This window comes from Ursus americanus, chromosome 4 (genome assembly GCF_024610735.1).
Source record: "Ursus americanus isolate L20-20 chromosome 4, mUrsAme1.1.p, whole genome shotgun sequence".
In the NCBI taxonomy this organism is placed as follows: Eukaryota; Metazoa; Chordata; class Mammalia; order Carnivora; family Ursidae; genus Ursus; species Ursus americanus.
Window position 1 is genome coordinate 91,718,732 of NC_142130.1, and position 27,749 is coordinate 91,746,480.

The 27,749-nt window shown below is 46.8% G+C and overlaps 1 protein-coding gene across 2 annotated transcripts in view; it reads right to left on the reverse strand.

The window, feature by feature from the left end:
- VPS26C (VPS26 endosomal protein sorting factor C) overlaps positions 1 to 27,749 on the reverse strand; it is a 130,014-nt gene that overhangs the window by 90,932 nt on the left and 11,333 nt on the right. For both annotated transcript variants that reach the window (XM_087861797.1, XM_045813485.2), the window contains exons 2-7: positions 14,918 to 15,061; positions 13,613 to 13,762; positions 7,675 to 7,755; positions 4,965 to 5,039; positions 811 to 961; positions 440 to 592 (exon numbers count right to left, since the gene is read on the reverse strand). In XM_087861797.1, coding sequence (XP_087717923.1) covers positions 440 to 592; positions 811 to 961; positions 4,965 to 5,039; positions 7,675 to 7,755; positions 13,613 to 13,762; positions 14,918 to 15,061 — 754 coding nt within the window. The remainder of the gene's footprint in view (positions 1 to 439; positions 593 to 810; positions 962 to 4,964; positions 5,040 to 7,674; positions 7,756 to 13,612; positions 13,763 to 14,917; positions 15,062 to 27,749) is intronic.

Sequence of the window (27,749 nt, forward strand, 5' to 3'; positions counted from 1 at the left end):
ATTACTGACATCCCGGCTGAGGGGCTGAGAGCATGATGTCTATGGAACAATCCCAGGCACTGCATGAAATGTCACGAGGACACTTTCTAAATCTGATAGAAACAGCAGGCAAAAATTTAGGTGCTTCAAGTAGAGCACAGAAGAAGAAAAATTATTAGACCTCTTCAAGTTTTTGTAGAAAAACCAAGGGAGAAATCAACAGATAAGCTCCTCCTAACTTGGAATCCAAGTACTGTGAAGTAAAACTCCGCCTTGAGGACACTGCGTGACGGGCAGGGTGGCTTCTCGGGGAGCTTCTGTGGGGTGACCGCAGGACCGAGTGCTCTGCGTGGAGCCGGCCCCACACAGACCCGTGTGTCTGGCCCGGGGGCCCCTCTGCGGCCCGGCCTTCACGGGAGAAGCCGGCAGGTCCACAGGCGCAGGGGGCTGGCGCGCTTACCCACTTTGAAGTTGGTGGTCTCCAGCGTAGGGCAGGTGAACAGCCGCGGGAACACCATGTAGATGGGGACGGACAGGCTCCGACACACGTCTCCATCAGCGATCTGAATATTCTGAATCTCCGTGGCGTCTCGGGCATAGCCTTCCGCACACCCTACACAAGGCGGACGGCACCGTGTGCTCAGAGAACAGGGAATGTCCACACTGATCAACGGGCCCTCGGTGGCCGCTTCTGCCATTTGTTCTACAGGATCGAGAGCTCCCTCCCCTCCACGTCTCCCTTTCTCAGGCAGACGCTTCGTGGACTCGAGGGCCATGCTCTTACTTCTGCCTCCCCCCGCGGTGCGTCGGCCGGCCGCAGAGGGCCCTTACCACAGGTCTCCACGCGGACCAGCTGCAGCTCTATGCTCTTGATGGCGGCCTCCGAGCTCTCCACCACCAGCTCCCCCGTCAGCGGCTGTGTGATGACGCAGTTGGTGGAGTTGAGATGCCCTCGGATGAGAAATTTGGGGAGCAAGGCTCTCTAGAACAACACAAAAACAAGACATCAGGAATGGAAGGTGCCGAGGGAAATCACTCCAGAGTCAGTCAGCTGGTACAAACAAAAACTGAAAACAAAGTTGGGCAATTGTTATAAAACCCACTGGGACCCTGTTTTACAAAATGGGAAAGAGGTACAACAGTACTTATCTCTCCCGTCAAGTAAACGAACAGACCGAACTATTCAACAACTTCCTGCGGATACCCGGCGCTGACGCTGCCTGGACGGGATGGCCGGCTCCCTCAGACCGTCCTGATCGCCTCGATCAGACCTGCAACGCTCCTTCTTCCCAAGCGATACGACATAAAAACACCTGAGGAAGCTGCCAGGAGTGTTTACAGGGAATCGGTCACATACACCCCCCCAAAAGGTTCTATTTTTAGAATCAATCAAAAAATGCTACCAATTATGCAATTTTGAAAAGTCAAGGCACTTCTTTTATTTCAAGGACATTTAAAGAACAATTTTCGTCAATGCTTGACTAAGACCTTCTAGACCTTTTCTCTGTAGACCTAGGAACCTGGCCATGGACGATGATGTTCCTGTGGGAAGTGGATCTGAAGAGTCAGAGGCAATTGTCCTAGCAGATGTCACCCCGCTAGTCCCAGGTGCTAACAAGCTGAGTCGAGTTTAGAACACCACGGTCTCACAGAAGCAAAATGCAGCTGCAAATATGAGCCTCAGATGTAATTTAAAATTTTCTAGTAGCTGTATTTTATTTATTATTTATTTATTTATTTACTTATTTATTAGCTATATTTTAAAAAGTAAAAGGAAGCAGCTAGAATCGGCCAATATATCCTAAATATCACTTCCACGTGTAATCAATATTAAAAAATTACGTTTATATTCTCTTCCTTTTTGAAATGCAGTCAGCACCTTACACCCACGGCTCAACTCGGCTCCAACCAGCTGCACCTCGAGGGCCAGTGGTCACTGTGGCTGGTGTTCACCTGTCGTGGGCGCAACGCTGGAACTGGACACAGGGAGCTCTGTATCACGTGGCCCCAGAGGCAGAGAGCTCAAGAAAACTCTTGATTCAAGACAAAGTTCTAACAACTCAAAGTAAAGAAGCTATTTGTTTGGAAAAATAAAAAGCAGGAGCACTCTACATTAAAATTCTTTTAGGCAACTGATGAAAAAGAAAAGCTCTCAACATCCGGCCTAAGATCCTGACTGAACCTTCATTTTACCCTCTCCTCCCAGGGGCGTGATGTTAACACATACAAATAAAAATAAACTACAGAGAGAAAGGCGATGCAGGACGCCATGGGGAGACAACCCCACTGAAGTGTTTGTGTGTGTGGAAGTGCACAGGGAGGCTCCCAAGAGCTCAGGGGACCACGTCCTGAGGTCGGCAGAGAGCTCTGCACACAAGCGTCCCCAGCAGGGCCCGGGGCAGCCCTGAGATTAGAGGCGGTGCCCACCCAGGGAAGGGGCAGTCAGGGGGCCGTGAGTGGCCTCTCGGGGCAGCACATGCCCAGGCTGGCACCACAGCATCCCCCAAGGGGGACTTCTGCCCAGGACAGTCCCAAAGCAGGCTGGGCGAGGCAGGGCAAGTGTCCGCAGTCATTTACAGCCACAGTACAGCACAACGAGGCCCTCACCCCAGAAGACAAGCTACCGCACACCCTAAAAGAAAGCCCACAGGGTCGAGTGCCTCTTCCCCAGCAGCAAAGCTCCTCTGTCAGAGTGGGCGTTTAAAACCAGAAGGACAGGGGCGCCTGGGTGGCACAGTGGTTGGGCGTCTGCCTTCAGCTCAGGGCGTGATCCCGGCGTTACGGGATCGAGCCGCACATCAGGCTCCTCTGCTATGAGCCTGCTTCTTCCTCTCCCACTCCCCCTGCTTGTGTTCCCTCTCTCGCTGGCTGTCTCTATCTCTGTCGAATACATAAATAAAATCTTTAAAAATAAAATAAAATAAAATAAAACCAGAAGGACAGACTATCGTCTGGGCTCGGGATAGACAGTCTAGTCGACAAGGCCATACATAGTTGATTCTCATCTGCAAATATAAGCTGACAACCGGGGATCAATAAACAGCTGAAGAAAACAAAAGCAAGAAAGAGGCAAACAGAATAACCAGCAAACAGTATAACCAGCCCAAGGAAACAGAGATGAAGGGCCGTGCATCTGCAGTAAAAGAAGGGGCTATCTTGAAAAGAAATTGTGCTTGGAGACGAATCACGCTGTTGCTGAAGGAAACATGTTGACAGCTGGACGACATACCAACCAAAGAGCAAACGAGTGAGCTGAAAGACCGGGCCAAGGTTCTCCTGTGACGCATCTAAGAAACACTGAGAGAAGTTCACAGAGCTGAAGGAAAGATGGCAGGCCCACTGACTGATTCAACACCAAAATCCAGCAAGGGCTTTGAAATTCCAGAATGCTAAGGATGGGGAGATGCTGGGATTTTCTGGCCTGGGAGGAAGGGAGAGGGAGGAGAAACAAATGAGCTCACACAAATTTGGGGATCAGATCGTCAGTACCACGAGGCACCAGAAACCCAGGGAGCTACTCTCCCAAGTTCTAAGGGCAAATGAATTTGAAGCCCAGAAGTTTCCATCTACCTAGACAAACTAGGGTTCAGCGTGAGAGCAAAGTCAGGGGTCTGTTAGATACTCAAGGATGTAAGTTCACTCCTCACCAGTTCTGAAAGAATGACTCTAGGAGGTACTCCAGCAGCACAAAAAATAAACTTTAGAAAGAAAAGAAGGTGAGAGGAAAGCAGAGGTGAGCAATGACTACGGGGAAACTTCAGTAATTCAGGGATGGCTAAGTCATGACTGGTACTTCGGGCAACTATTAGAAGTGGTTTCTAAGCCAACAGAGGATTAATGCTGGGAAAAAGAAAACAGATGAAAGGGAACTTAGATTTCAGACCATTTCAACAAACGAGAGGGCTGTGGTGGGAGGAAAATGCAAAAATGTTACCTTCTGGCAGAAGGTTCTTGTTCTCAGTGTTGTTACTTAAACTCATGAGTGTCTCTGTTTGTTTCAACATCTGGGGGTGACTATTAGGAAAACAGAAAAAGGACATGAGAGAAAAAAGGAGCAAACAACAGTATGATAACAGAAAAAAAACCCTCACGGCCTTAATCAAAGGACAGGAACAAAAAAAAAAAAGAAAATAAAGTAAAGCAGAGACAAGATATAAGGAACAAAACAAACTATACAAGGTCCAGCCAGGAGCTCTTTACAAGACACACTTGGTCTGCTCCCCTCCTCTTCCTCACTTCAGTTCTGTCACTGAGTTTTGTGCTATTGAGATTCTTGGGAACGAAGAGACACAAACCCTCTTAAGAGCTTGAGTGCTAACTGGGGTGCTAACAGCCGAGGCCGGCGAGGAAGCAGGGCAGCGAGGTCCCGGCTGTAGGGCCGCAGCCCCTGGACCACCTGTGCTCCCTGCGTGCTTCCAGTCACATTCAATCCCTGTGAGAGAACAAGCTGACGGGCCCGCAGGGGATCCGTCCCCTCCAGTAAGTGGACTTTCGGAGAGGCCCTCCAGGACGCACACCTGCCTCAGCCGTGTCTCCCCAGGGAATGGGAGGCCTCCCCCACTTGCTGATCAACGGGGTCCAGGAGAGCAGAAAGCAGGTTTACAGCAGGGGGGGAAACGCCACGGCCTCGATGACAAGAGAGCAGGCCGCCGACTACGAAGTAAAGGTGTGTGGCTCCCAGGCCGTTGGGGGCTCAGGAAAGAGGGGCTCTGAGCCCCATGTGGTAGATGGGGGAGAAGGGACGGAAAGCACAGTAAGCAGACAGCTGCCCTGAGAAGCTTTTCAGAAGCATTCTTCTTCTCGGTACTTACTGAATTTAAAAAGAAATCAACATTGAAAATCCAGACTATTTTGGGTATAGATAATAGTCCGAAATTTCCTCTTGCTGACGACTTGATGCCCAAATAAAGAACTGGGCAGCAGTGGGTCCGCGGGATGTAGTGGCTAAGAAAATACCCCGCACGCAGGGGTGAGGAGCGCCATACCTCTTTGACGTTCTGCAGGGTCTCAGGTGTAATGGTGAAGTCCACGGGACTCGGGGTCAACTTCCCCTTCTGAGGCTAAAACAGAAGGCAAAACCCAAATCAACTGCTTGAAGCCAAGAGTTCCACAGGCCAAACTCCCCTTCCCCCTTTTAGAGAAACGCAGGGCAGCATAATGGACCAGGAAGGACTTGGTTCCCAGCGGCAGGTCGTGTGGGGTCTAAAAACACAGTTCTGCCAAAAATCTATGTGTGTTCTTTGTGAAATTTCTTCACCCCCTGTGACTCAGTTTCCTCATCTGTAAAATGAGGGGACCGCTTTCTTAATCTCTCAGGGCCCTTTGAGGTCCAGAAATTAAGAATTAGACCTAGGAACCGAGAGGAGCCTTCTTGGAAGGTATTTATTTTAAACCCCTGTTAGACCAAGAGCTGACACCGAACCAACACGATGACCCTGTAGGGTGCTGTTCTTGTCGCTGGTCCCACCTCACAGACACGGACAGGGAGGCACGGTGAGCTCACGTGGCTTTCCCCAGCGGCAAAGCTGAGATTCAAACCCAGGTGGTCCGGCTCTGACTGTGCTGTTAGCCACTCGGCTGTCCGGCTGCCCATCTAGAAGGCTCGTTCCTCTAAGCTACATGTTACCATAATTACTAGCGATGGTCGCTTCCACATCGTGAAACCGCAGAACCCACACAGACGGCCAAGCGTCATCAGGGCCTGCCTGGCGTGTCGCACTCAGGCGCCGGGACCCACAGGCCGGGGGCCACAGTGAGGAAGGGCACTGGCCAATCTGCCACGTTTACTCATTTACCAAAAGCGTATTCTACGATATTCTTCTCCTTAACAGGTTCATGAAAATTGTCCTCCTCACAGCATTTAAAGGAATATTTAACTTGTCCACTAGAGATCACACATGGTTTGGCCTTCTCGTGAAATCATTCACCATGAGGAACAGGCTTCTTGGAGGCTGTGTGTTGGTAAGCTGCTGGGAGCAGAGAGGAGGCCCCGAGACCTCTGCCCCTGCTGCTCACCCTGAGCCGGCCTGGGGGTGGGGGGGTGCGGGGTGGGCTCTGCAGTCATGAGAGCGCTGTGGGTCCTGGGTTGGGGGCCAAGAGGGGTCCTGGCCTGGGGCCCAGCTCTGGGCAGGGAGCTGAACTTGGGCTCATTCTCCTTCACAAAGTTGGAGGCTCTTTGCTGAAGACATAAAAAGGTACAGGTCTCTTCTAGGGAATAATCCACATGAAAAAAAAATTTTTTTTTTTGCTTCAGTTCCAAGACCCTTCATAGAAAAAAGGAAAATATCTAAATCACATCACTTCCAAAAAAGATAACTATTTTTAATATTTGATATGTTTATCACTAAAAGAAACAATTAAACACAGTAACTGTTACTAATAAGAGGAAAACTATAAATGTTGGAAGCCCCAGAAAGTCACAAAAATGGTGCAGGTAAAGGACATCGGTGATTTTGCCGATCTTACTGAAATATACCTGTGGACATTTCAGTGTAAAAGAAACGCAACTGCAGATGTTCCAGGAACACCAACCTGCCTCACCATGGGGCTCTGGAGAAGCCCCCACTTACTAAGGCCCGTGGCAAAGACCGTGGGATCCGCGTGGGGTCCCCAGGACGCTGAGTCCCACACAATGCCAACAAAGCTGTAGGCCGCGCTGGGTACACGAGCCAAGGAAAGCAAGTAGCTCTGGAGTCTGACACCGCCTGCGGCCCCACGGGATCGAGACACACATCCAGGCCCCGTTCCCCTGGGAGCCTCCAGGAACCCCAGTTTGGCTCTCTTCTGTCCCCAGACTGCTCAGAATTAAATCAAAGGCAGATAGACCACAATCTGAGTCTAGGTGGCTCTTCAAGGAGGGAACTAGGCTGCTGTCGGCCCCGAGAAAGAGGGGGCAGGCCCAGCCCCGAACCAGAGGTGTGCGCTCACAGCCCAAGCTGCTCCGATACAGGACCTGGAGAGCCCAGGGAGACGAAACAAGGGAATCCAGTGTGGTGGACATCTGTCACCATGCATCATACCTAGGGCAGGCGCTGCCGTCACTGTTAAGTTCTGCATGATGACCAAGAGTAGAGCAGATGGGCTGCCGGGGCTCTGTCTTGAATTCACCCAGAGTCGCCTACCGCCATGGGGAGGGGGACCCAGTTCCCTTAGCTGACATGTGAAAGGAAATTTTTAAGAACATTCTGTCTCTGCAAAATATGAGCAGAAGGTGTTGGGAAAGGCAACCCACACTGGCCCTGCGTGTCCACGCGTGTCCTTGCCGGGCAGACCAAGACTGTAAGGCCCTGACCCTTCTGATCTGGCCGGGCCACTGCTCCAGGGTGTGTTTGCCGCGGCAGCCTTGAGGAAGGCTGCGTCTCTCTGAAATGGACCGGCTCACTGCTCACTTGCTCTAACAGAGGGGGACTCCCAGCCTGGTGCTCCTCGACTGAGGCACAAGCCCCCGGGGCACAGCAGCGTCCAGGCCACGGCACCGCCCTGTGGGATTCTGGGCCCAGAGGAAGGAGACACATGCCGATGCCAGTGCTCTGAGCCGGCTGGGAGAAACAAGGCCCCTCGTCTCCGACCTGGGAGTCTCTGCCCAGCAGCCACGACACAGCGCCAGGCTAATGTACCAGTTTAGAAATGGGGTAAAATGCCAGACCCTACAGAAGATTCCTGTGATGAAACACAGAGCCCCCCAGGACAGCTTACAGCAGAGTGAACGATGAATTCGCAAGTCTTCGTCAAGTCCTTGGCCAACAGAGACCGCCTCATGTCACAGCGCAGGGTATACTGGAGGGAGAAGTCGGAGAAGATGTCCCGTTAGTGCGATCTGCTTTCATCGTGGAATTTATTCAAAGAGACAAGTCAGTCAACATACTTTAGGGAAACTTGGTCCCATTACTGTATTTGAAATTAATATACATAATATGGGGAGCCAATGCTCAGAAGGAAGGCATTTCTATAAAAAGACCAAAACCAAGAACACTTTAAGGGGATTCCTCGGCCTAGTCCCACGGCCATCCCACGGCTGGACCCACCGGTACAGAGGCACAGTCTCAGCTGTGACGCAGGGAGAGACCGGGGACGCACTCCAGAGCGAAAGCTAGCTCAAATCCAGGGATCGGTCTTACTGCGGGAGCCCTGACAGATGAGACAACTCATCTGGGCTTCGGCCTCCTGCTCCGTGAAATGGGGACGTTCAGACCCGCTTGCGGCAAGAGCCGAGTGACACGGTGTGCGCTGGGCACGCAGCACGGGGTCCGGCAGAGAGCAAGCAGCTCTCGGGAAAGCGGCCGCTGTTCCATAGTGAGGGTCAGGAAGCGCACGGGGGGACCGGGAGCCGCAGGACAGCGTCTAGCATTCCACGGAGCAGGTGCGGCAGGCAGCAGCACTCCAGCGTTGAACCCCGCAGTGGTCCGTCTCTCCGCCGTCCCCGAGCTAGTTTCCTGAACGAGCCACGGCTGGTGTACCCCCTCCACCCCCCAGGGAGAGCCAGCCCCTCTGCAGAGCCGGCCCCTAGCTAAGCGCTCTGACCCGGGACTGCTCCTTCACACCCGTCTGCGGGTGGACAGACTGATCGGTAACAAAATTCTATAGCACGATCACGGTCTTCATGCTAATCTTTCAAAAGGAAGAAAAAAATCACATAACCCATACTGAATAAAGTTAGCTGTTGCTTCAATCATCCAGGTAAAACGTCAGAATTCTGTTAAAAAAGATTTGTGCACTGGGACTATACACATGGTTGAATCAAGAAGCTACGTTATTACGAATGACCTACATACGTTATACAGGAAGTTACTATACATTTAAGGTGCCGCTGGGGAGATTACAACACTTTTTAAAAAGAAACATCCCTTGTCTGCAAGGACCTTTTCATATATATATATATATATATATATATATATATATATATATATATATATATATATACTCTCTTCTGGGATTTCAATCTGGTCTCCCCGACCTGAGCTCAGGGAGGCCTGGTGCTGTTGGATCCATACAGGTGTGTTCACACGCATGTGTGTACATGCGTAGTACATCCTTGTATGCGTGTGTGCCCGCATGTGTTTCGTCCTCCTGTACAGCCCACACGCCATCTAGCACGGGCCACATTTTGTTCAGGCTTGCCTGGTGTCTCGGATTCTTTTCCCAGTGGGCACTTCCCCTTCCTCATTTTCAGTCTCAGCGGTTTGGCGGGGCTGACCTCCCCCCCCACCCCGGCCCTCCAGGGCAGGGCTGCTACTGGGACTGTTGGGGAAGGCTTCTTTCTGCCGGGGGTGCCGACCCAGGAGATGGTAAGCCTGCAGTGGCTGAGCTTGGCCACGGCCAGGGAAGAGTCTGCCCAAGAACGAGGTCTGCGCAGAAAGCCGAGCTGGACACACACCCAGCTTCCCTGGGGCTGCGGGCTCTGGGAGCTGTGAGATCTCTTTTTAGGCTAAGTCAGTGTGAGCCGGATTTCTGCAACTCGCAAAGGAGTGAGACGACAGGCATCCACTTCTGGTCACGAAATGTTTTTGAGTATGAAAGCAACGATCAGTAGTACAGGGCAGCTGCTAAGTGCGGGTGGGGAGAAAGGCGGAGGAAAGAGGAACAAGCTGACGTTCTGCTCTGGGAACGACGTTAATTCTTTCCCATGTACTGTCTCAGTGAGTTACAAGGACGGTCACCGATAACTCGTTTATTCAGCCACTCGGCAAATACGTACTCGGAGCGTTCTCCGTGCCAGGCACCATGCTGACGAAGCACTTCACTCCAAGACCTCATTCATCTCCTCGGAGGAGAGGTCACGGAGGCTGCTCGGGGTCACAGAGGTGGGATCTGAACTTACACCTGCAGGTTGCCAAAACCCATGCTCTGAATCCTTACGCAACGCTGTGACTCAAGCCCAGATCTGCCTGCTGCAAAGCCCGAGATCTTCTTACTTTATCGTGATCTTGCCCAACTGCTAAGGAACGCTCCAGGTGGTAGAGGCTACCGCAGGTCAGAGGGGTCAGGACGGTCAGACTGAGCAGGGCGCCAAGGGGAGGTGCGGGACTGGATCTCTTATGACCGTCAGGAAACACAAGGCCAACAGAAAGAAGAAGGAAGACGCACGTCAACAGACGTGAAGCAGCCTTCTAGAGAGGATATTCCTAACTGTGAGAAAGAATGATAGCATCTGGATAAATTAATTCTGAATTACAATTTCGCAGACTTGCTGGTGTTATAGCATAAAACCTAGCCACTGCGGCCACAACGGAACAAACATAATAAAATTTGCTTACGATTTACATAACTTTTCAAAGAAAAGGTATTTGCACAAAGGGCGACTGGGGAAAGCGGACAGATTCTTGTATGCACGATCTCATCACAAAGCTGAGAGATGAACACAACATGTCTGGGAAGAAGAACAGGAGCCAACACCACCAAGCCTCCATCACGAGGAAACCCAGGCCCGGCAAGCTGCAAATGTAATACTCGCTACACCTTCAACCCTTTATTCTGTCTTATGGTTTTTATTATTTTCACATTACGTCACTACAACACAATTCAAATTATAAATGTAAAATGCCTTGGCGCCCACCTAATTTGAGAAAGAGGATGTTACCAGGTATAACAACACTTTCTGTCACAAGTAATGCACCCGTGAATCCTCAGGGTGGGCACGGCAAACGAGGGTGTGAGGGAGGGCGACGCCCTGTGCCACCCACGCCGGGGCCAGCCCTGCGACCCCGGGCGGTCACCGTCTGCTCTGCTATACACAAGGAGGCTAGCAAAAGACCCCTCTAGAAACTGAATGAATGAATCAATGAATGAAAAACGGATAAAAAAACCCCACCTTCCTAGTTTCTCTCAAGAAGTGTATTTTCAAGGCTGCCTGGCTGGCTCAGTCAGTAGGAGTATGAGACTCAGGGTCTCAGGGCAGTGCGTTCGAGCCCCACACTGGGTGTAGAGATTACTTAAAAATAAAATCTTTTTTTTAAAAGATTTTATTTATTTATTTGACAGAGAGAGAGCAGCAGCAGCAGAGGGAGAGGCAAAAGCAGGCTCCCCACTGAGCAAGGAGCCCAATGCAGGACTTGATCCCGAGCCGAAGGCAGATGCCTAAGCGACTGAACCACCCAGGCGCCCCATTAAAAATAAAATCTTTAAAAAAGAAGAAGTATGTTTTCTCAGAAGGAGCAATAACAAATTTGCATATGAGTCGGGAATGAGATGGTATTTGAGGATTTCTGTCAATTTCGATAGGTGTGAAGATGCCAGCTGTGATTATGTAGGAGAGCGTCCCTACTTTCTGGAGATGGGTATTGACGTAGCTCAGGAAGTGTCATGATTCCGTAACTAACTTTGAAATGACTCAGGAAAGATAAACACACATGAAACAAAAATGGCAAAATTCTAATAAATGTTGAATCTAGGTGATAAGCTCTTCTAAATTGGAGGTTAGGAAGAGAAGAAATCTCATTTTTAGAAATCTGTGAGATATTTGGGGAGGTAGAGAATTCTAAGTTTAGCATTCTGAAGTTAACCCTCAAGGGGTGAAACCTGATGACCAAACTAAAGGCTGGGTCTGGGCGACCCTACACCATACTGAAGAACTCACCACAGGCTACCTCTCCAACTGCATTTTAAAGGGTTTCCAATTTCACACGGCCATGCAGGACACAAGCACACGGTTTTTTATGTACAGCTGACTCTTGAACAATGCGGGGTGAGGGGCGCCGATCCCGACACAGTCAAAAATCCATGCATAACTTGTGACTTCCCAAAAAGGGAACTACCAAGCGCCGACTGTCGACCAGAAGCCTGACCGGTAACATCAACAGTCGATTAACAGATATTTTATATGTTATATGTATCATGTACTGTATTCTTCCCATGAAGTAAGCTAGAGAAAAGAAAACCAGAGAGAAGAGAAAATACATTTGCACTCTAAAAGATCCACGTAAACGGGACCCACACAGTTCAAACCCATGCTTTTCAAGGGTCAACTGTACATCTCCATGCCCTTCTTGGCAATATTTGGAAAAGGAGCAGTTTCCAATTTGATTTTTTTTTTTTAAAGATTTTATTTATTTGACAGAGAGAGACAGCCAGTGAGAGAGGGAACACAGGCAGGGGGAGTGGGAGAAGAAGAAGCAGGCTCCCAGCGGAGGAGCCCGATGTGGGGCTCGATCCCAGGACTCGGGGATCATGCCCTGAGCTGAAGGCAGATGCTTAACGACTGAGCCGGCCAGGTGCCCCTCCAATTTGATTTTTTTTAAGAGTTTATTTTTTAAAGTCATCTCTACACCCACTGTGGGGCTTGAACCCACAACCCTGAGATCAAGAGTTGCGTGGTCCACCGACTGAGCCAGCCAGGCGCCCCTCCAATTTGATTTTGAACAACTTAATCTCTTAACAAGAACGATGAACATAGAAGAAAGGCACAAGAAGCATGACGAGTGAAACCTGACCGTAATTCTCTTCGGTTTCTCATGAACAAACGCTTATGTTATTAAATAAACAGTATTCAAAAGTTACTGTGTTGGGAAAGCAAGGCGATGCTGATTCTGGAGAGAGAAGAAACATGACGTTCAAGTGAGACACGTGAGAATCTATCAGTCTTGCTAAGAAGGCACTTTGCTTGTACTGCCTTCCGCGGTGAAAGCACTCCCGACCCAGGAAGCTGGTCCTTCCGGTCACTTCGGGCGGGCTGTCCAAAGCCTTCTACGTACAGACCGCCTGAAACAGGTGCACCCACAATGAAGGACGAGACGCGGTATTTCTTGACGGAAGACAGTGACTGCAGTGCAGGATGTCACGCGGCACGTGCTTCGGTGCCCCCCACGTTTCCGGAACTCGCACGCAGACAAACCTTGAGTGGACACTCTCATAAGCGTTTTGAGGATTGGTATTTTTAAATGGCTATGTTTTAGGCGGGGGAATGGTCTCTTACTAAGACCAAATTATCAGCTACAACTTAATAAATCAAGAAACTTCCTAACTTTCCGCCCTGTTGCACGTACGCAAGACAAAATGGTTTTGTCTCATGCGGCAAGGGGAGCCCGGCAAAGCTGATCTCTCACAAAAGTACCTTTCTTTCCACTGAATAAAGGAAAGGCTCTCTCTCGCCCGCTCGCTCTGAGTCATGACGCCGAACAGTGCCGGAGACAATAGCGGCTGTGAAAGGCGTCCTGAGCCGGCGGAGGTAGACAGGAAGTCATAAATTCCCTTCCCCTCATTTACAAGGTTTGTTCAATAAAGAATACAAGCCTATGTTAGAGTGCTAGCCTTTGGATACCTAACAAAGAGAGATTTATCCGTATAAAACAGACAATTAGTGCGGGTGCCAGAGAGGAGCGAGGGCATAGCTGTCACCAAACACTAACAGCACCCCTCACGGTGTCAGCGTGGCCGAACAGGGCCCAAAAGAAACAACGGAAGTTTTTAAAAGAAGCTATAGCCGGGGTCCTCCGGGGTTCCTATCAAAAATAATGGCCACACAGAAAATATGTTCTGCAAAGCAAAATGAGAAATGGAGACAGAAGATGCACGCAGTCTTAGCATAATTACAGTATTAAATTCTTGGGTCCGTCTATTCACCTTTCAGTGAAAGAAAGACGGAGCCGTTTTGCAGAAGAAAAGTCAGGGAATCAACTGCACGGGATTCGGAAACTCTCACCTGAATGTTGACAAACACGCCGTGGTAAGTCTCGTACAGAACTTTGGTGCCCTTCACGTGCAGAGGAAATTCGAAGGGAATTTCGGTTTTGCCGCTGGGAAATTTCCCTGGCTTCACCATTTCAATGGTGCTGCTGATAATCTGGATGGGCTGTAAAGAGAAAGCAACTCCATCTATCAACACGCACTTCTAGATGCATTTCCCAATTACCGTGTCTATTAACGATCTCCTGAAAGACACGAGCCCGGGGCCCTCGGAGGCTACGCTGCCCGTGTCCTGGCCAGCACAGGGCTGTGTCTGCAAAGGAGCAGCCAGCTGGCTCGAGTCTCTGGCACGATTACGGTGCGTTCACAGGACCGGATGCTTAGACGTTTGGTGCACATCTGAACCCGTATTTCCTCTGCTTTCCCCAAAAAGCTCAGTTCACTGCCCTAACAACCCTCCCGACAGGCACTCCTACCTTCAGAATGAAAGTCAAGGTGCTGGGCCAGGAGGGTGCCCGCCGTGGACCCCGGCCTCCTGGGAGCCTTCCCACAGCTCACCGCGTGGGGAAGAGCAGCCCCGTCCTCAGCCCTGTGCGCCTCCGTGTTACACGGGGGCCCGGCTCAAAGGCAGCTATCACCCCTTAACTAGTTCATGTTCGAAGCCTTGGTTTTGCATCACTCAGAACATCTACCACTTCTGAAGTGAGTCTCTGCGTGCTTCTGGAGGAAAACAGGGAGACTGTGGAAGAGCACAGGAAGGCCCTGAATCTGAATGCGGTTAATTGAGAACTCTTCTTTCCTCTGACCTCCTTTGCCCTCAACACTCACGGTTAATATGTCCCTCCGGAAAAGGAAACTCTAAGTATAGAACAAGAGTGTATATTCTGGAACACGCACCTGTACCCAAAAAGACAAAAAGGGAAGAATGGCCACTGCTCTCTCTGCGTCTAGCCTGAGTGTCAACTCCAGGAGCTGCCGCGTACACGGTTCAAATAACAGTTTTGTTCTAGGAAGGTCAGTGCCGGAAGCCACAGGCACTTCTCAGAAGAGCTCTGGTCTCTTTAAAGGCTGAATTTAGTCTACTTACTGTTCTCCTATCCTATCTTATAGGAATTAAAACAGGCAGACTTGCAATAGGATATATTCAGGGTCAAAACAATCTGAATATTTTTTCGGTCTGATTAGCAACTGTTAAAAGTAGGACCACCGCTTATGCCTTGCAAAACATCGACAGGTAACAACAATAAAGCCAGAAAACAAGTAAGAACCACCACACACATCGGGATAATGAACTACAAATGTGCAACCTCAGCGTTCTTACCTTAACGGAATTATAGAAAGCCTCGAACACACCCACACTCTTGGCACTGAGCTGGAGGTTCACGCTTCCTTCCACTGTCAGAGACACTCCCTGGTGCTGGATTGAGTCCTTCCCAGATACGACCACCACGCCCGAGAGCACTTCCTAGGAGAGCAGAGACAGCCACCAGTCAAATTAACACGTCTTTGCATTCACCTGTGTATTAGCAAAAGCAGGTCTCCTTAACAAGCAATTTGTTCAAAGATGCAGATATTCTTAGCACTTAGTACAGACCAGAGACCTGGATGCTGGGATGGTGCCGGCACAGCCTCAGGCAGGGACGGATGATGCGGGGCGGGGCGCACGGCTGGGGAGCACCAGGGGGAGTGGGCGGCGGGTCTCAGGCCATCTCAGCCTTCCAGACACATCCCCACTCCCGGCTGGGAGAATCCCCACAAATGTCTGATTCCAAAAAGGGCAAAGAGCAGGGCCGGAGGCAAGTGGTAGATTCAAAGCCACATTATTCACAAGCATGTGTAATGACCTCTTCGGAAAGAATACAATAAAATAAAACCCTTTTCTTTGGGTTCTTTCTCAGTTATGCTAAAACAACTACACATTTTCAAATGCATAGTATAACGTTACTACTGGCCCGTTGCTCTCTCGGCCCAGGAAGCCTCAGTGAGGAGGGGTCTAGAGTTTGTCCACAGAACATGTGAGGACACCCCGCCACTTTCGCTAAGTCTTCCCCAGTCTCTTCACGGCCCGGGTCACCCTGTAGACATTCGAGCCTAAATTTCCCTGGATCATAAATCATTTAGGAAAGACTTCACAACAGATCATCTATTCATCTATCTGAAGATAATTACAGAGTAACAGAATATGGACATTATCCTCTCTCCTGGATGGCAGTTTCTTCCTGTCACCATAGAATTTGATGGTCTCAATTTGCTACGGGGGTTTTGGGTGGAAAAGGAAGTTCAGGAGACGACACAGCGTCCAACGGAGCGGAAGCGAATCCACAATAAATTCAAACAACATGTTTGTGAAATGACCTTCAGAAACATAGCACGACTGCTGTCAAATGGTAATATGATGGCAAAAAATTACTGACAACCAAACCAAAAAAAGAAAAACAGCAAAATTAAAAGGGGCCTGCAGATCAAAGCATTAAAAACCTTCTGTCCTATTGGTGTTTAAATCTTTTTATTTCCTCTAGTCATCCAGTGAAAAAACTTTTACCAAGTTCTCACAGTATGAGGAATTGAGGGAAGCAGGGAACAGTCTATGTCCCTTAAATGCACTAAGTATTTTGTTTTTGTTTCCTACCCTCCCCCATAAAAAGTGCATAAGCAAATTTAAACAAAAATTCCTCTGAAATAATTTAACTTTTAAATTTAATTAAAATTAATTCTATTATTTCTTGTACAACCCAAATTAAATAGAACTCTCATTTTTAAAAATTTAAATTCACTAGTATATTTTTAAAAATTTACTTGACTCGTGTGTCCCAGAAATAAAATAAGCCAAAACAATTGCATGAACTTTATCGCTTACACAACACAGTAGCACTTGGGACACTGCTCCCATCTAATCACATTTTCAGTTATTCTCACGGGAACAGGATCTGGGCTGACCACGGATTGCCATATTATAGTCATGACATCAATACAACCTTTCCTTCCCTGATCCCTATGGCATAAGAAGGAAAAGGAACTAAAGTACCTTGGAAGGAAGCAGAGTAAATAGTTTATGACCCAAGGGATTCTTTTGTCATTCTTTCATTTAATTAAGAAAGAATAAGTAGAGGGGCGCCTGGGTGACTCGTCTGCCTTCGGCTCAGGTCAGGATCCCAGGGTCCTGAGATCCGGTCCCCGCATTGGGCTCCCTGCTTAGCAGGGAACCTGTTTCTCCCTTTCCCTACCGCTCGCCCTGCTTGTGCTCTCCCTCTCTCTCTCTCTCAAATAAATACAATCTTAAGAAAGGAAGGAAGGAAGGAAGGAAGGAAGGAAGGAAGGAAGGAAGGAAGGAAGAAAGAAAAAGAAAGAAAGAAAGAAAGAAAGAAAGAAAGAAAGAAAGAAAGAAAGAAAGAAAGAAAATAGTAGAAATACAAAATTAATAAAATATTTGTAGGTAAGTTTGGTAGGTCTGTTCAAACCCCACCAATAAAAGAGGGATATAGAATTTGTCCAGGTGTAGCCCAAGGAGCCAAGATACAGAATTTTTTAAAAATTATTATTTATTTATTTTTAAGAAACAGAATTTTAGAAACAGAAAATGGTTCAACAAAGAGGTAAGACCCACAGTAATAGGAACCAATTCTTTCGTTTGTTTTTCATGTAAAGATAATTGACATATATCACCTTATTGGCTGTAGGCACCTGGACAATGCTTGATTAATTCTGGCAAAGGAGCACAGAATGAGCTGGAATAACTAAACTAAGGGAAAACTCACGACCTCCCCAAGAACGTGCCCCCCACCCCGACTTTCGTCTAGAACTCTCAACAGAGAGAAGGTAAGACTACGGCTCTGGATGGTGCCGATACGTCACCCAACATCATTAGCAGGGGTCACTCCTGGACTCAAGCATGGGGGCAAACCCCAGAAACAATGCACAAAAGTCATGTGCACAGGTGCTAATTTTTAGAAAAGGCATGGCTGTCGTCACAGCACCAAGGGGGCCCCAGGCCTGAGAAAGACCAAGAAATGCAGACGTGAGCGACGCAGGCCCCACACTTGCATGCGTGGAGGACTCGAGGTGACAGACCCTGCTTCAGCCGCACAGCTCCACTGACGGGGACTCACGGCCAAGCCATCTGTCACAGCGGGCCAGCACAGACGCCCGAGGCCACTGCGGGTTGGACACCTGCCCCTCTGTGAGGCGATGCGCTGCGGGGCACCTGGCACAGAAGGCCAGCTCGAGTCTCTGGCCCGGAGGAGCCAGGTCTGGAGAAAGGCCTAGAACAGCTGTCTTGAGCCGCGAACCAAAGCCGAGGCTAGAAGAAGCACTGAGAAGGTACTGGTCGCACCCCGAATCTCAGCCCTGCTGGCTTTCTGGGCAGAAACCACAGCCAGGGGCGCCTGGGTGGCACAGCGGTTAAGCGTCTGCCTTCGGCTCAGGGCGTGATCCCAGCGTTATGGGATCGAGCCCCGCATCAGGCTCCTCCACTATGAGCCTGCTTCTTCCTCTCCCACTCCCCCTGCTTGTGTTCCCTCTCTCGCTGGCTGTCTCTCTCTCTCTGTCAAATAAATAAAAAAAATCTTAAAAAAAAAAAGAATGTATTTTCTTTTTAATTCTGTATGTATAAAGCATTGTAAATAAATAAATAAAGTCTTAAAAAAAAAAAAAAGAAACCACACCCAAGTCCGTTCAGACACCTCGTTCTTCTGTAAGTGGGAAAGGCCACTACCAAACAACACACACTTTTTCTTTTGTGTTCCCCAGAATTAAACACCAAACCCATAACTTGGACTCCGGGTTTGAAGATGGTGGTGTCAAGTCTGCATCCCCGTTCCAGCTTCCTGGAAGTCACCAAAAAGAACAAGAATGAAAACCACAGACTGCATTTTTGGTGAGGCAAGGAGACAGGTGAGGCCCAGGACAGGTGGAAGGGCTGCTGCAGGGGGCACAGACCCGGCAGGGGTGCGAGGTAGAGAGCCCGAACAAGGCCCCGCCATGCGAAACTCTGCTCCCGGTGGGGAGGGCACACCTGCGAGCAGCGGCACTGGCTGCAGGCTGGGCCGGAGCTGGAAGGGACGGAGGCGTGGAGGAGGCAGCCCCAGCCGAGGTCGTGCAGGAGGCGGGAAGCAGGAGCCTCGGCAGCAGTGGGAGGCAGGCCCTCGGCATTGCGCAAGCCTCCCCCAGCGCTGAGCCCGCAGAGGAAGCACAGTAAAGGATGAAGAAACTCACACATCAAACCTCAGCCAGCCTGGTCGGGGGGTAAGTTCAAGTCCTACAAGAAGGAGACATAATGGATGTAAACATGAGCGAGGGAGGGACGGCAGAGAAATCCGAGCAGCGGATGATGAATCCACACAAGACAGAGCATGTCACTCTTCTACTTCAAGGGACTTTATAGCAGTTCCCATCTCATTCAGGGTAAAGGCCAAAGTCATTTCGATGGCCTATAAAGGGGGGTCTGCCCCTACCTTGATTGGTCTGGCCTCATCCCTTAACCCTCCTGTTAAGTCACTTCATTTCACTCCTCCCTTCCTGGCCCCCTTGCTAGTCCTTTAGGTGCCTGCAAATCCCAGCCTCAGGGCATTTGCACGTGTTCCTCCCTCCACCTGGACGTCCTCCTGCAGGTACCCACATGGATTGTGACAAAAATTCTCTCCTTGACCAAACGCTACTCAGCCTTCCTAGAGCTCTTTTTCAACCAGGCCTCGACGTCTGGACTTCCACGTCCATCTCTGCATGGTCCAGCTGTAGCAAGAATTCTGCTAATCACTTTAGCCAGCCCCCATATCTGATCACCCCTGCTCGGGTTTCTCACCCTCCCCCAGTGCCCCATATGAGGCTGGTCACCCTGGCCTGCCTTCAGCAAGATCCTATTAGGTTGGTTTAGCCAGAATCCGCTCTTAGACTTTGTCCCCGATGTCTCCTCTCTGTAATTTTCCACCCACTGTTGCACCCTGGTCTCCCAGCCCCTTGCCCACACTGTACTTGCAGTTGAGTCTGTTCTCTCTCCTACTGCAAGGCCCCACTGCAGAGGTCTCCACAGCCATCACAACAGTTCCCCTGACGTCTTTAACAAGTGTCATAGATCATTTTTTCTTTACCATTCACTCCCTCATCTCCATCAAGTCATTGTACAAACAACACCGTTTTAGTGAGGGCTTCCCTGACCATCCTATTTAAAACTGCCCCCTTCCCAACACTCACTTATCCCCCTCCTCAACTCTGCTCTGGAGCACTTGTCACCTTCTAGAATATACATAAGTAACGATCTCTTATTTATTATCTGCACTCCTGGAAGGTATACTCCACAGGGTTGAGTGACTGTGAGAACAGGCCCTTGATGAATACTTCCTGAATATTCATTACTCAACATTCAATATTCATAAATGACCATTCACCAGAAAGAAACAGTACCATCAAACAGATGAAAACTATGAACATGCATTTCACCATGAATTTTTTAAATTGCTTCTATAAAAGATGGACAGAGCTGTAATTGCTCAGGGATGATGAAATGATGAGGTCACAGAAAGAGATAAAAATAGAAGAAAATCTCAGAAGAGAAGTGGAAGGAAAAAATAAAAACATCACAGAAAAGGAGGTGAAACTGAAAGAAGCAAAAAGTACACACAGGCAGAAGTGAGAAAATGCAAACAAATGAAATAAAAATGTAATAAAGTATTAAAAAGAATCACCCAAAAAAGTGACAAGTAAGAGGGACAGTGAGGAACAACCAATGCATGCATAATGAAGCTCCCCAATGAGAAAACTGAAAGAATGGAACAGAACACACATTCACTGACATAATTTTACAATACTGAAAGAGTGGGGCACCTGGGCGGCTCAGGTGGTTAAGCATCTGCCTTCACCTCAGGTCAGGTTCTCTGGTCCTGGGACTGAGCCCTTCATCAGGCTTCCTGCTCAGCCAGGAGTCTGTTTCTCCCTCTCCCTTTGCCCCTCCCCCCAACTCATGCTCCCTCTCTCTCTCTCTCTCTCAAATACATAAAATCTTAAAAAAAATACTGAAAGGGCAAATGGATCAGGAATGGTCACGAAAAGGATAGATTTTAGTAAAATTATTCTACCTCAAAAAGAAAGAATCCTTTAGGAATCAGGCAAAAAGATCAAGTCACTCGTAAAAGGGGAGAAAACCCTGACTTCTCCATAGCAAGACACAATTCAAAATGCAGGTACAGCCATGACCATTACAATGATCAATGAACAAAGCGTGATCATAGAATTTTATACCCATCTAAACAGTCACTCCACTATAAAGGAGTTTTAGATGTGCAGAAACAAACCCCAAGGAGTGCCGCGTGAAAATCCTCCTTGAGGTATTTACTACATAGTGAACTATAAGCATCCGTGGGATGGCTAGAAAACTGTCAAAAAAACCCCACGTGTGAAGACTGAATCCATTTAACTCTAATAATAAGACAAGGAAATCTGTGATGATGATGGTAGGAGAAAAGAATGTGAAATGCAAGGCCCGACAGTGGAGAGGTGACTTAAGTAACACTAGCTGGGAGAGGAAGGGAGCAAGAATGTGGGAGGTAGCATAATGTCCGTGCCTTCCCTGACTCTCACAGCTGGGGCTTACAAATACTCCATGAAAACCCTGCTCTCCAGGGCGCCTGGCGGGCTCAGTAGGAGGAACGTGTAATTCTTTGATTTTGGGGTCATGAGTTTGAGCCTCATGCTGGATGTAGAGATCACTTAAATAAATAAATAAACTTAAAAAAAACCAACCATGCTCCCCCATACGGCAGCCACTAGCCACATGTGGCTATTTAAACTCAAATTTATATTGATTAATATTAAATAAAATTTAAGATCAGCCCCTCAGTCAGACTAGCCACATATTCAAGTGCTTAAAAGCCACTTTATGGCCAGTGGCCGTCACAACAAGACAGAGCAGATAAACAGGACACACACATCACTGCAGAGAGTTCTACTGGACAGTGCTGATCTGAAGTTAGCAAATCGAATCACAGAGTATGAATCAACTTCACAAAGGTAAATACCAGAACAGGTGATATTTGTAAATAACTAAGACCAGCTGGTAGAAGAGAAGAAAGGAGGAAAGAAAGAAGAGGAAATACAGTAATTTCATCATAGTTCACAAGAGAGGATTAATAAATAACGTCGAAAACAAAGCAGATGTAGGGCATAATAAAAACTTGTAAGGGTAACAATTATAACAAATAAAACTCCAAAGTATTAGAAAATCATATAAACAACATAAAGCAAAGAAAAAAAGGCTGGAGAGAGGAAGAAGTTTTAAAAGCTACTTAAAAAACCATCCCCTCAAGTGACACCAAAACAGCAGCGACAGAACTAATGCCAAACACATGTCAGATTAATAAATGGGCTAAATTAACGTCTATTAAAAACAGACATTCAGATTCTATCTCAAAGCAGAGCCCAATTTTCTGTTGTATGACAGGGAAGCACCTACAAGAAGAAGAAAGACTACGGGAAGGACTGTGATGCAAGAGCGAAGAAATCAATCACAGGCTGTAATCTTCCCATCAGGCAAGGCTGAGCTCAGAGCGACCAAAGGAGACAAAGGAGGGCACTGTGCAACTCCCAGCAGCGGGGCTCGCGCTGAGGACCCGCCGCACGACTCCCTGCGATCAAATAACGTGGCACTGACAATGCAGAAATGACAGGGGACACAAGCAGAGATTGAGGAAAACACATCCGGTGTGGGAGACGTTAATTTACCCCCTTAGCTCATGACAGAGAAAACGACAAGAAGAAGAAAAGGTATAACGGATCCACGTGATGCGTCAATAAGGTATGACTAATCGGCACACGTGGAACCCCACACTCCAGGGAGATACGTACGCTCTTTTTCGTGTCCATGGTTCATGCACAAAAATTGACAAAACTGGCCCGTAAATAAGTTCAACAGTTTTTTAGAAAAAAAAAATAGCAGAGCAAATTATTTAAGAAATAATAATAATAATAATCAAGAAAAAAAAAGAGGAAAGCAAACACAAATTTCCAAAATAAGAAATAAGAGGAAAACATCAGAGATACAGAGGTAATTAAAAGAATAATAAGAGAACGCACTGTTCCATTGCATGTGAGTCAATCTGAAAAGTTGATAAAGTGAGTTATTCTTCTAAGAAAATATAATTAACCTAAACTAACTATAAAGGAGACATGAGACCTAAGCAAATCGGTCACCATAGAAAAAGTAGAGAAAGTTATAAATAAGCCCCCACTCAAAGCACCAGGCCCAGAGAGTTTTGGAGATCATCCCCAAATGTATAAAGAACAGAAAATTCCAATATTAAGCTACTCCAAAACATAGAAAAGGAAGGAATTTCTTTTAAAAAAAATAAGGGAAATATAATAATGACATCAAAAGACAAAAATGTATACATGTACCCATTCCCACAGAAAGCTAGATTTTTCTCACTTACAAATATCAATGCAAAGGTCCTATATAAAATACTAACAAATACAATCCAGGAACAACTTAAAGGAATAGCACACCATAATCCCAGGGGATTCAGTCCAGGAATGAATGGACAGCTCAATTATTTAGAAAAACTATTAGTACAACTCACTATATTAATAGCTCTCCAGAGAAAAATCATACCCGTCTCTAGAGATGCTGAAAAGTCAGTTGCTAAAATGTCATATCCATTCTTGGTAAAATTCTCAGTAACATAAGAAGGATACTTCCTCAACACAACATAATAGATCGATCTTTTCCAAAAGCCAGTATCAAACTTGATGGGAAATGAGATATGCTAGATTTAAATCAGGAAAAAAATAAGGATGAACACTGTCACCACTACTAATGGAGTCCAAATACTAGTTAAAGTAACCTAACTAAAGAAATGGTATGAAAATTGAAAAGGAGAAAGTAAAATGGTCTTTATCTGCAGATAATATGACTGTACACCTGAAAGAACCCACAACAATTCACTGAAAACTATCAACATGAAGAGAATTTCAGGAAGACAGCTGGGTTCAAAGTTAATGTGCAGAAATTAACAAGGCATCATGTACAAAACAACCACCAATGAGAAAACAGGCTGGAAGAAAAGTCTTTATTTTCAAAAGCCATTAAAAGCTAAAATATTATAAATTAATTTAACAGGAAATGACCAAAACACTGATAAGACAAAAATTTAAAACACAGCTGAGGGGCACAAAACAAACTGAGAGCCATACCATGTTTTTGAATACAAAGGTTTTTTTGTTTTTTGCTTTTTGTTTTTAGATTTTATTAATTTGAGAGAGAGAGAGAGAGAGAGTGAGAGAAAGCATGGTGGGGGGAGAAGGGTTCCCCTGCTGAGCAGGGAGCCCGACGTGGGGCTTGATCCCAGGACCTCGGGATCATGACCTGAGCCAAAGACAGACCCTTAACCAACTGAGCCACCCAGGTGCCCCGAATACAAATTTTTAGCACCCTCAATGTGTCTACTTTCCCAAAGTTAAGTCTATAAAGACAACAGAATCCTAAAGGAAATAATTCTTTTTGGGGCTACGTGGTGGGGTGATATAGACCAGATAAGCTGATTTGAAAATTCTTATAGAAGAGTCAATGAATGTTGAAGAGAAGAGAAGGAAGAGACTAGCTCTATGAGATGTTCCATCACCATGATGATTTATAACGCGTGTTACCGGGCACGTACAGGCTGAGAGGTCAACTAAACAAAACGGAGGAGTCCAGAAATAGACCCAGATAGTAGCAGAACTTAACAGATGATAAAAGTAGCATTTTAAATCCAGAGCAAAAGATGGAATAAGTCACTAAATGATATAGGAAACTGGCCAGAGAACTGGAAAAAAAAAATTAGGTGGGAGCCATACTGCAAACCTTTGTACATGGGAAGTTCACAATGTGTCAAAGACTCCAATATTTTTACACAAGCAACCAAAATGTTAGAAGAAGCCATTCGGGATGACTTTTATCATATCCAAGTGACTCAAAACTCTGAATAAATACTACTACAAATACAACCCAAAATACAGTCTGTTTCATAAAAGTGATTAGGAGTGATATCACTTACATAAATGACGAACTACGGAAATAATGGAACTCAGTGTAACAGGCGAACATGAAAATATGCCCAATCTCAACAATAATATGAGAAATAACAATTTTTAAAACTATCCTAAGTGCAATTTTCCACCTATCAGACTACTAGAGACCAAAATATTCGAGCATATTGTGTTAGGGAAGGCAGCAACAGGTACTCTCAGAGGCTTCTGGCTGGGAGTCTGGAATACCATGACCTCATGAAGAACATCTGGCAATACCAAAGACATTTTACGAACACCTGGACCCAGCAATTGCATTTTAGGAATTTTCCTCAGATATACTGGTACAGGTGAAAAAGACTTATGAACATGGCTATTCAGGGCAACGCTGTTTGTAATACCAAAAGACTGTAAAGAACCTAAATTCCAACAATAGGAAAATGGTGGTTTTTCCCTTGAACAATATCCTGAAGATCATTCACATTAGTATATACATTTATTTTAAGGCTGCATATTGCACCACTATGAAAAAAAATATTGCCATTTGTACACATTTACTTACATATGCATAAAATATCTCTGGCAGAAATCACAAGAAATTGATAGCTTTTGGTTATCCCACGGACAGGACCTTGATGGATGGTGAGGGATAGAGGCGTCCACCTTGCAACTCATGAATTTTAAACCACTGAATTGATTAACTATGAACATAATAAATAACAAATCAATTTTAAAGTAAGATCAATCCCAGAATGGGTGGCCTCTGGACCTAAATATACCAAGATCTAAGCTCTTTAAATTCTGGTAACCCAAGGGCTGCTCGCCTTGGGAAAAGATCTAAAGATTGTGTGCTAGAAAGTCACATTTCTGGGGATTATCTCTTGCTTTGGACTTGAACACAACTGCCAGAGAAGAAAAAGCCTCTTCCTTAATGCCTCAGCTCTTCTCTCTCCAATCTTTCCATTCTGATGGTCCTAGCAGCACGAGGAGCTGTCATTGTTCCCAAGAGTCCTCTGCGTAGGCACCCAAGTCCCTCCTTCCTCACACTGCGCAGTACTCAGAACCACCTGGGATCCTCCCACCACATTTGGTCTGGAGATCTTGCACACATAGTGGGGCTGCCCCTTCCTTTATCCACAGAAAATCAAATGCACGACAAAATCACAGGGTAAATCACAGTGAGCTGGGTGGGCAAACACAAGTTAGACAATTAATTGCTAAGACAATTATTGAAACACTAGTCTTTCTTAGTAGCACTCAGAGACCCATTTTGGTTGGAAAACAGAAATCAGAAACATTAGAGAGATTTCAACTTGTGAGGTACGCCCACCTCCACAATTCTGTATCACAACTGTTTCCCATCTTGTTTGAAAAAGAGAACAAATGATCACCAGATATTTCTCCACAGTCAGTAATGGCCAATATTATGTGGTGTTTACTGAACTTCTAGAAAGGAGAATTTCGAAGAGACTGCGTCATCTCCAATCTGTCATTAAAACCTATAATGCTACTTAATCCCATTCCTAGATTTTACTCAAGTGAAATGAAAGATTATGTCCACACAAAAATCCGTACGCAAATGTTTCTATTAGCTTTATTCCAAATCACCCGAATGTACTTCATCGGGCGCGTGGCTGAACACACAGCGGTACATCCACACCAGAGAAGACAACTCGGCGACAGAACGGAACCACCACTGATACGCACAACAATCTGAATGAGTCTCAAAGGCATTACACTACGTGATAAGGCCAGATTCAAAAGGCTACCTATCATGTAATCTCACTTATGTCACTTACAAGATATTCTGGAAAAGGGCAACCAGAAGGACTGAAAGTGGACTGGAACTTGCTAGGGGCTGGGGGGGGGGGGGAGTGAGGGACGGGGGGAGAAGAGGGGACTATAGAGGACACAGGGAATTTTGGGGAGCATGAGAACCGTTCCACATCTGGATTGTGGTGGTAGTTATGGCCCCCAGGGAACTCTATACTGGAGAGTAATCCATTGTATGTGATGGCTTCAATTAAGAAACCCACAGAGATAATCAAGTATAGAAGGAAATACAGTCATCCTACTTTCTTGACAACAGGGTCACAGTCTGAAAGTGGTTCATATTTAAGTAAAAATCTATGAAAATCAATCAGTTCACCAGCAACAGAACTGTAACAAAATACAGAGATACTAATTTTGTTTGGCTTACATACACATATTGCCAAAACAGCAGAAAGAATATCAGCACTGTTCTAGGTACTTGGGACAAAAGAGACAAAGCCCCTGCTCTCGGGGGCTTACATTTTATTTATTTATTTATTCATTCATTCATTCATTCATTCAAAGGGAGAGAGAGCACGCAAGCGGGGGTGAGGGCAGAGGGAGAGAGAGAGAATCTCAAGCAGGCTTTGTGCTGAGTGTGGAGCCCAACGTGGGGCTCAATCTCACAACCCTGAGATCATGACCTGAGCTGAAACCAAGAGTCGGATGCTTAACCTCCTGAGCCCCCAGGTGCCCCAGGGGCTCACATTTCAGTACCGCATTCTGATGCTTTTCTACTACGGTCAGAGACGGCAGGTTTCTTCTAGGTGTAATACAGTATAAGTACAGGTGTAAATACTAAGTAAAATGGGCCGACAAAACTCATGGCAATTGTCCAACGTGGGTATCTCTGAAATTTCCAGTTCTGAAACTTTCTTGAGAGTCTGGAAAAGAAATCTGAGTAAAAGTTTAGAAGGGGCAAAATAAGATTGCCAGTACTAGTCACTAAAAGTAAAACTTTTAAAATCAAACATGGAGTCTTTCGTGCAGGAGTGTCACATTAGATTCCTGGTGTGCTGTGTGGTTTCAGGGGTTGGATACCACGTATTAGCAAAATTGTGAATTAACAGAGATTACTGGATTTCAGATTTCAGTAACAGTAAAACTCATGGAAAGTCTGGAATGCTGACATTTGTTTGAACTATTGGCGTAAGTGAATGTAAAGACTGGGGACTATAAACCAAGAGTTTCGGAGAGCTCCAATTACAGGAGGCTGGGAGCTGCCCTAATTATACGCCAAAGTAATGACCGTGGAATACAGGAGTTGGCCAAAGAAAATGCTTTGAATAGCCAGCCCACTTACATAATGAACAACTCCAACGGCCACCACACTGAATCCCGGTCCGAGTGAA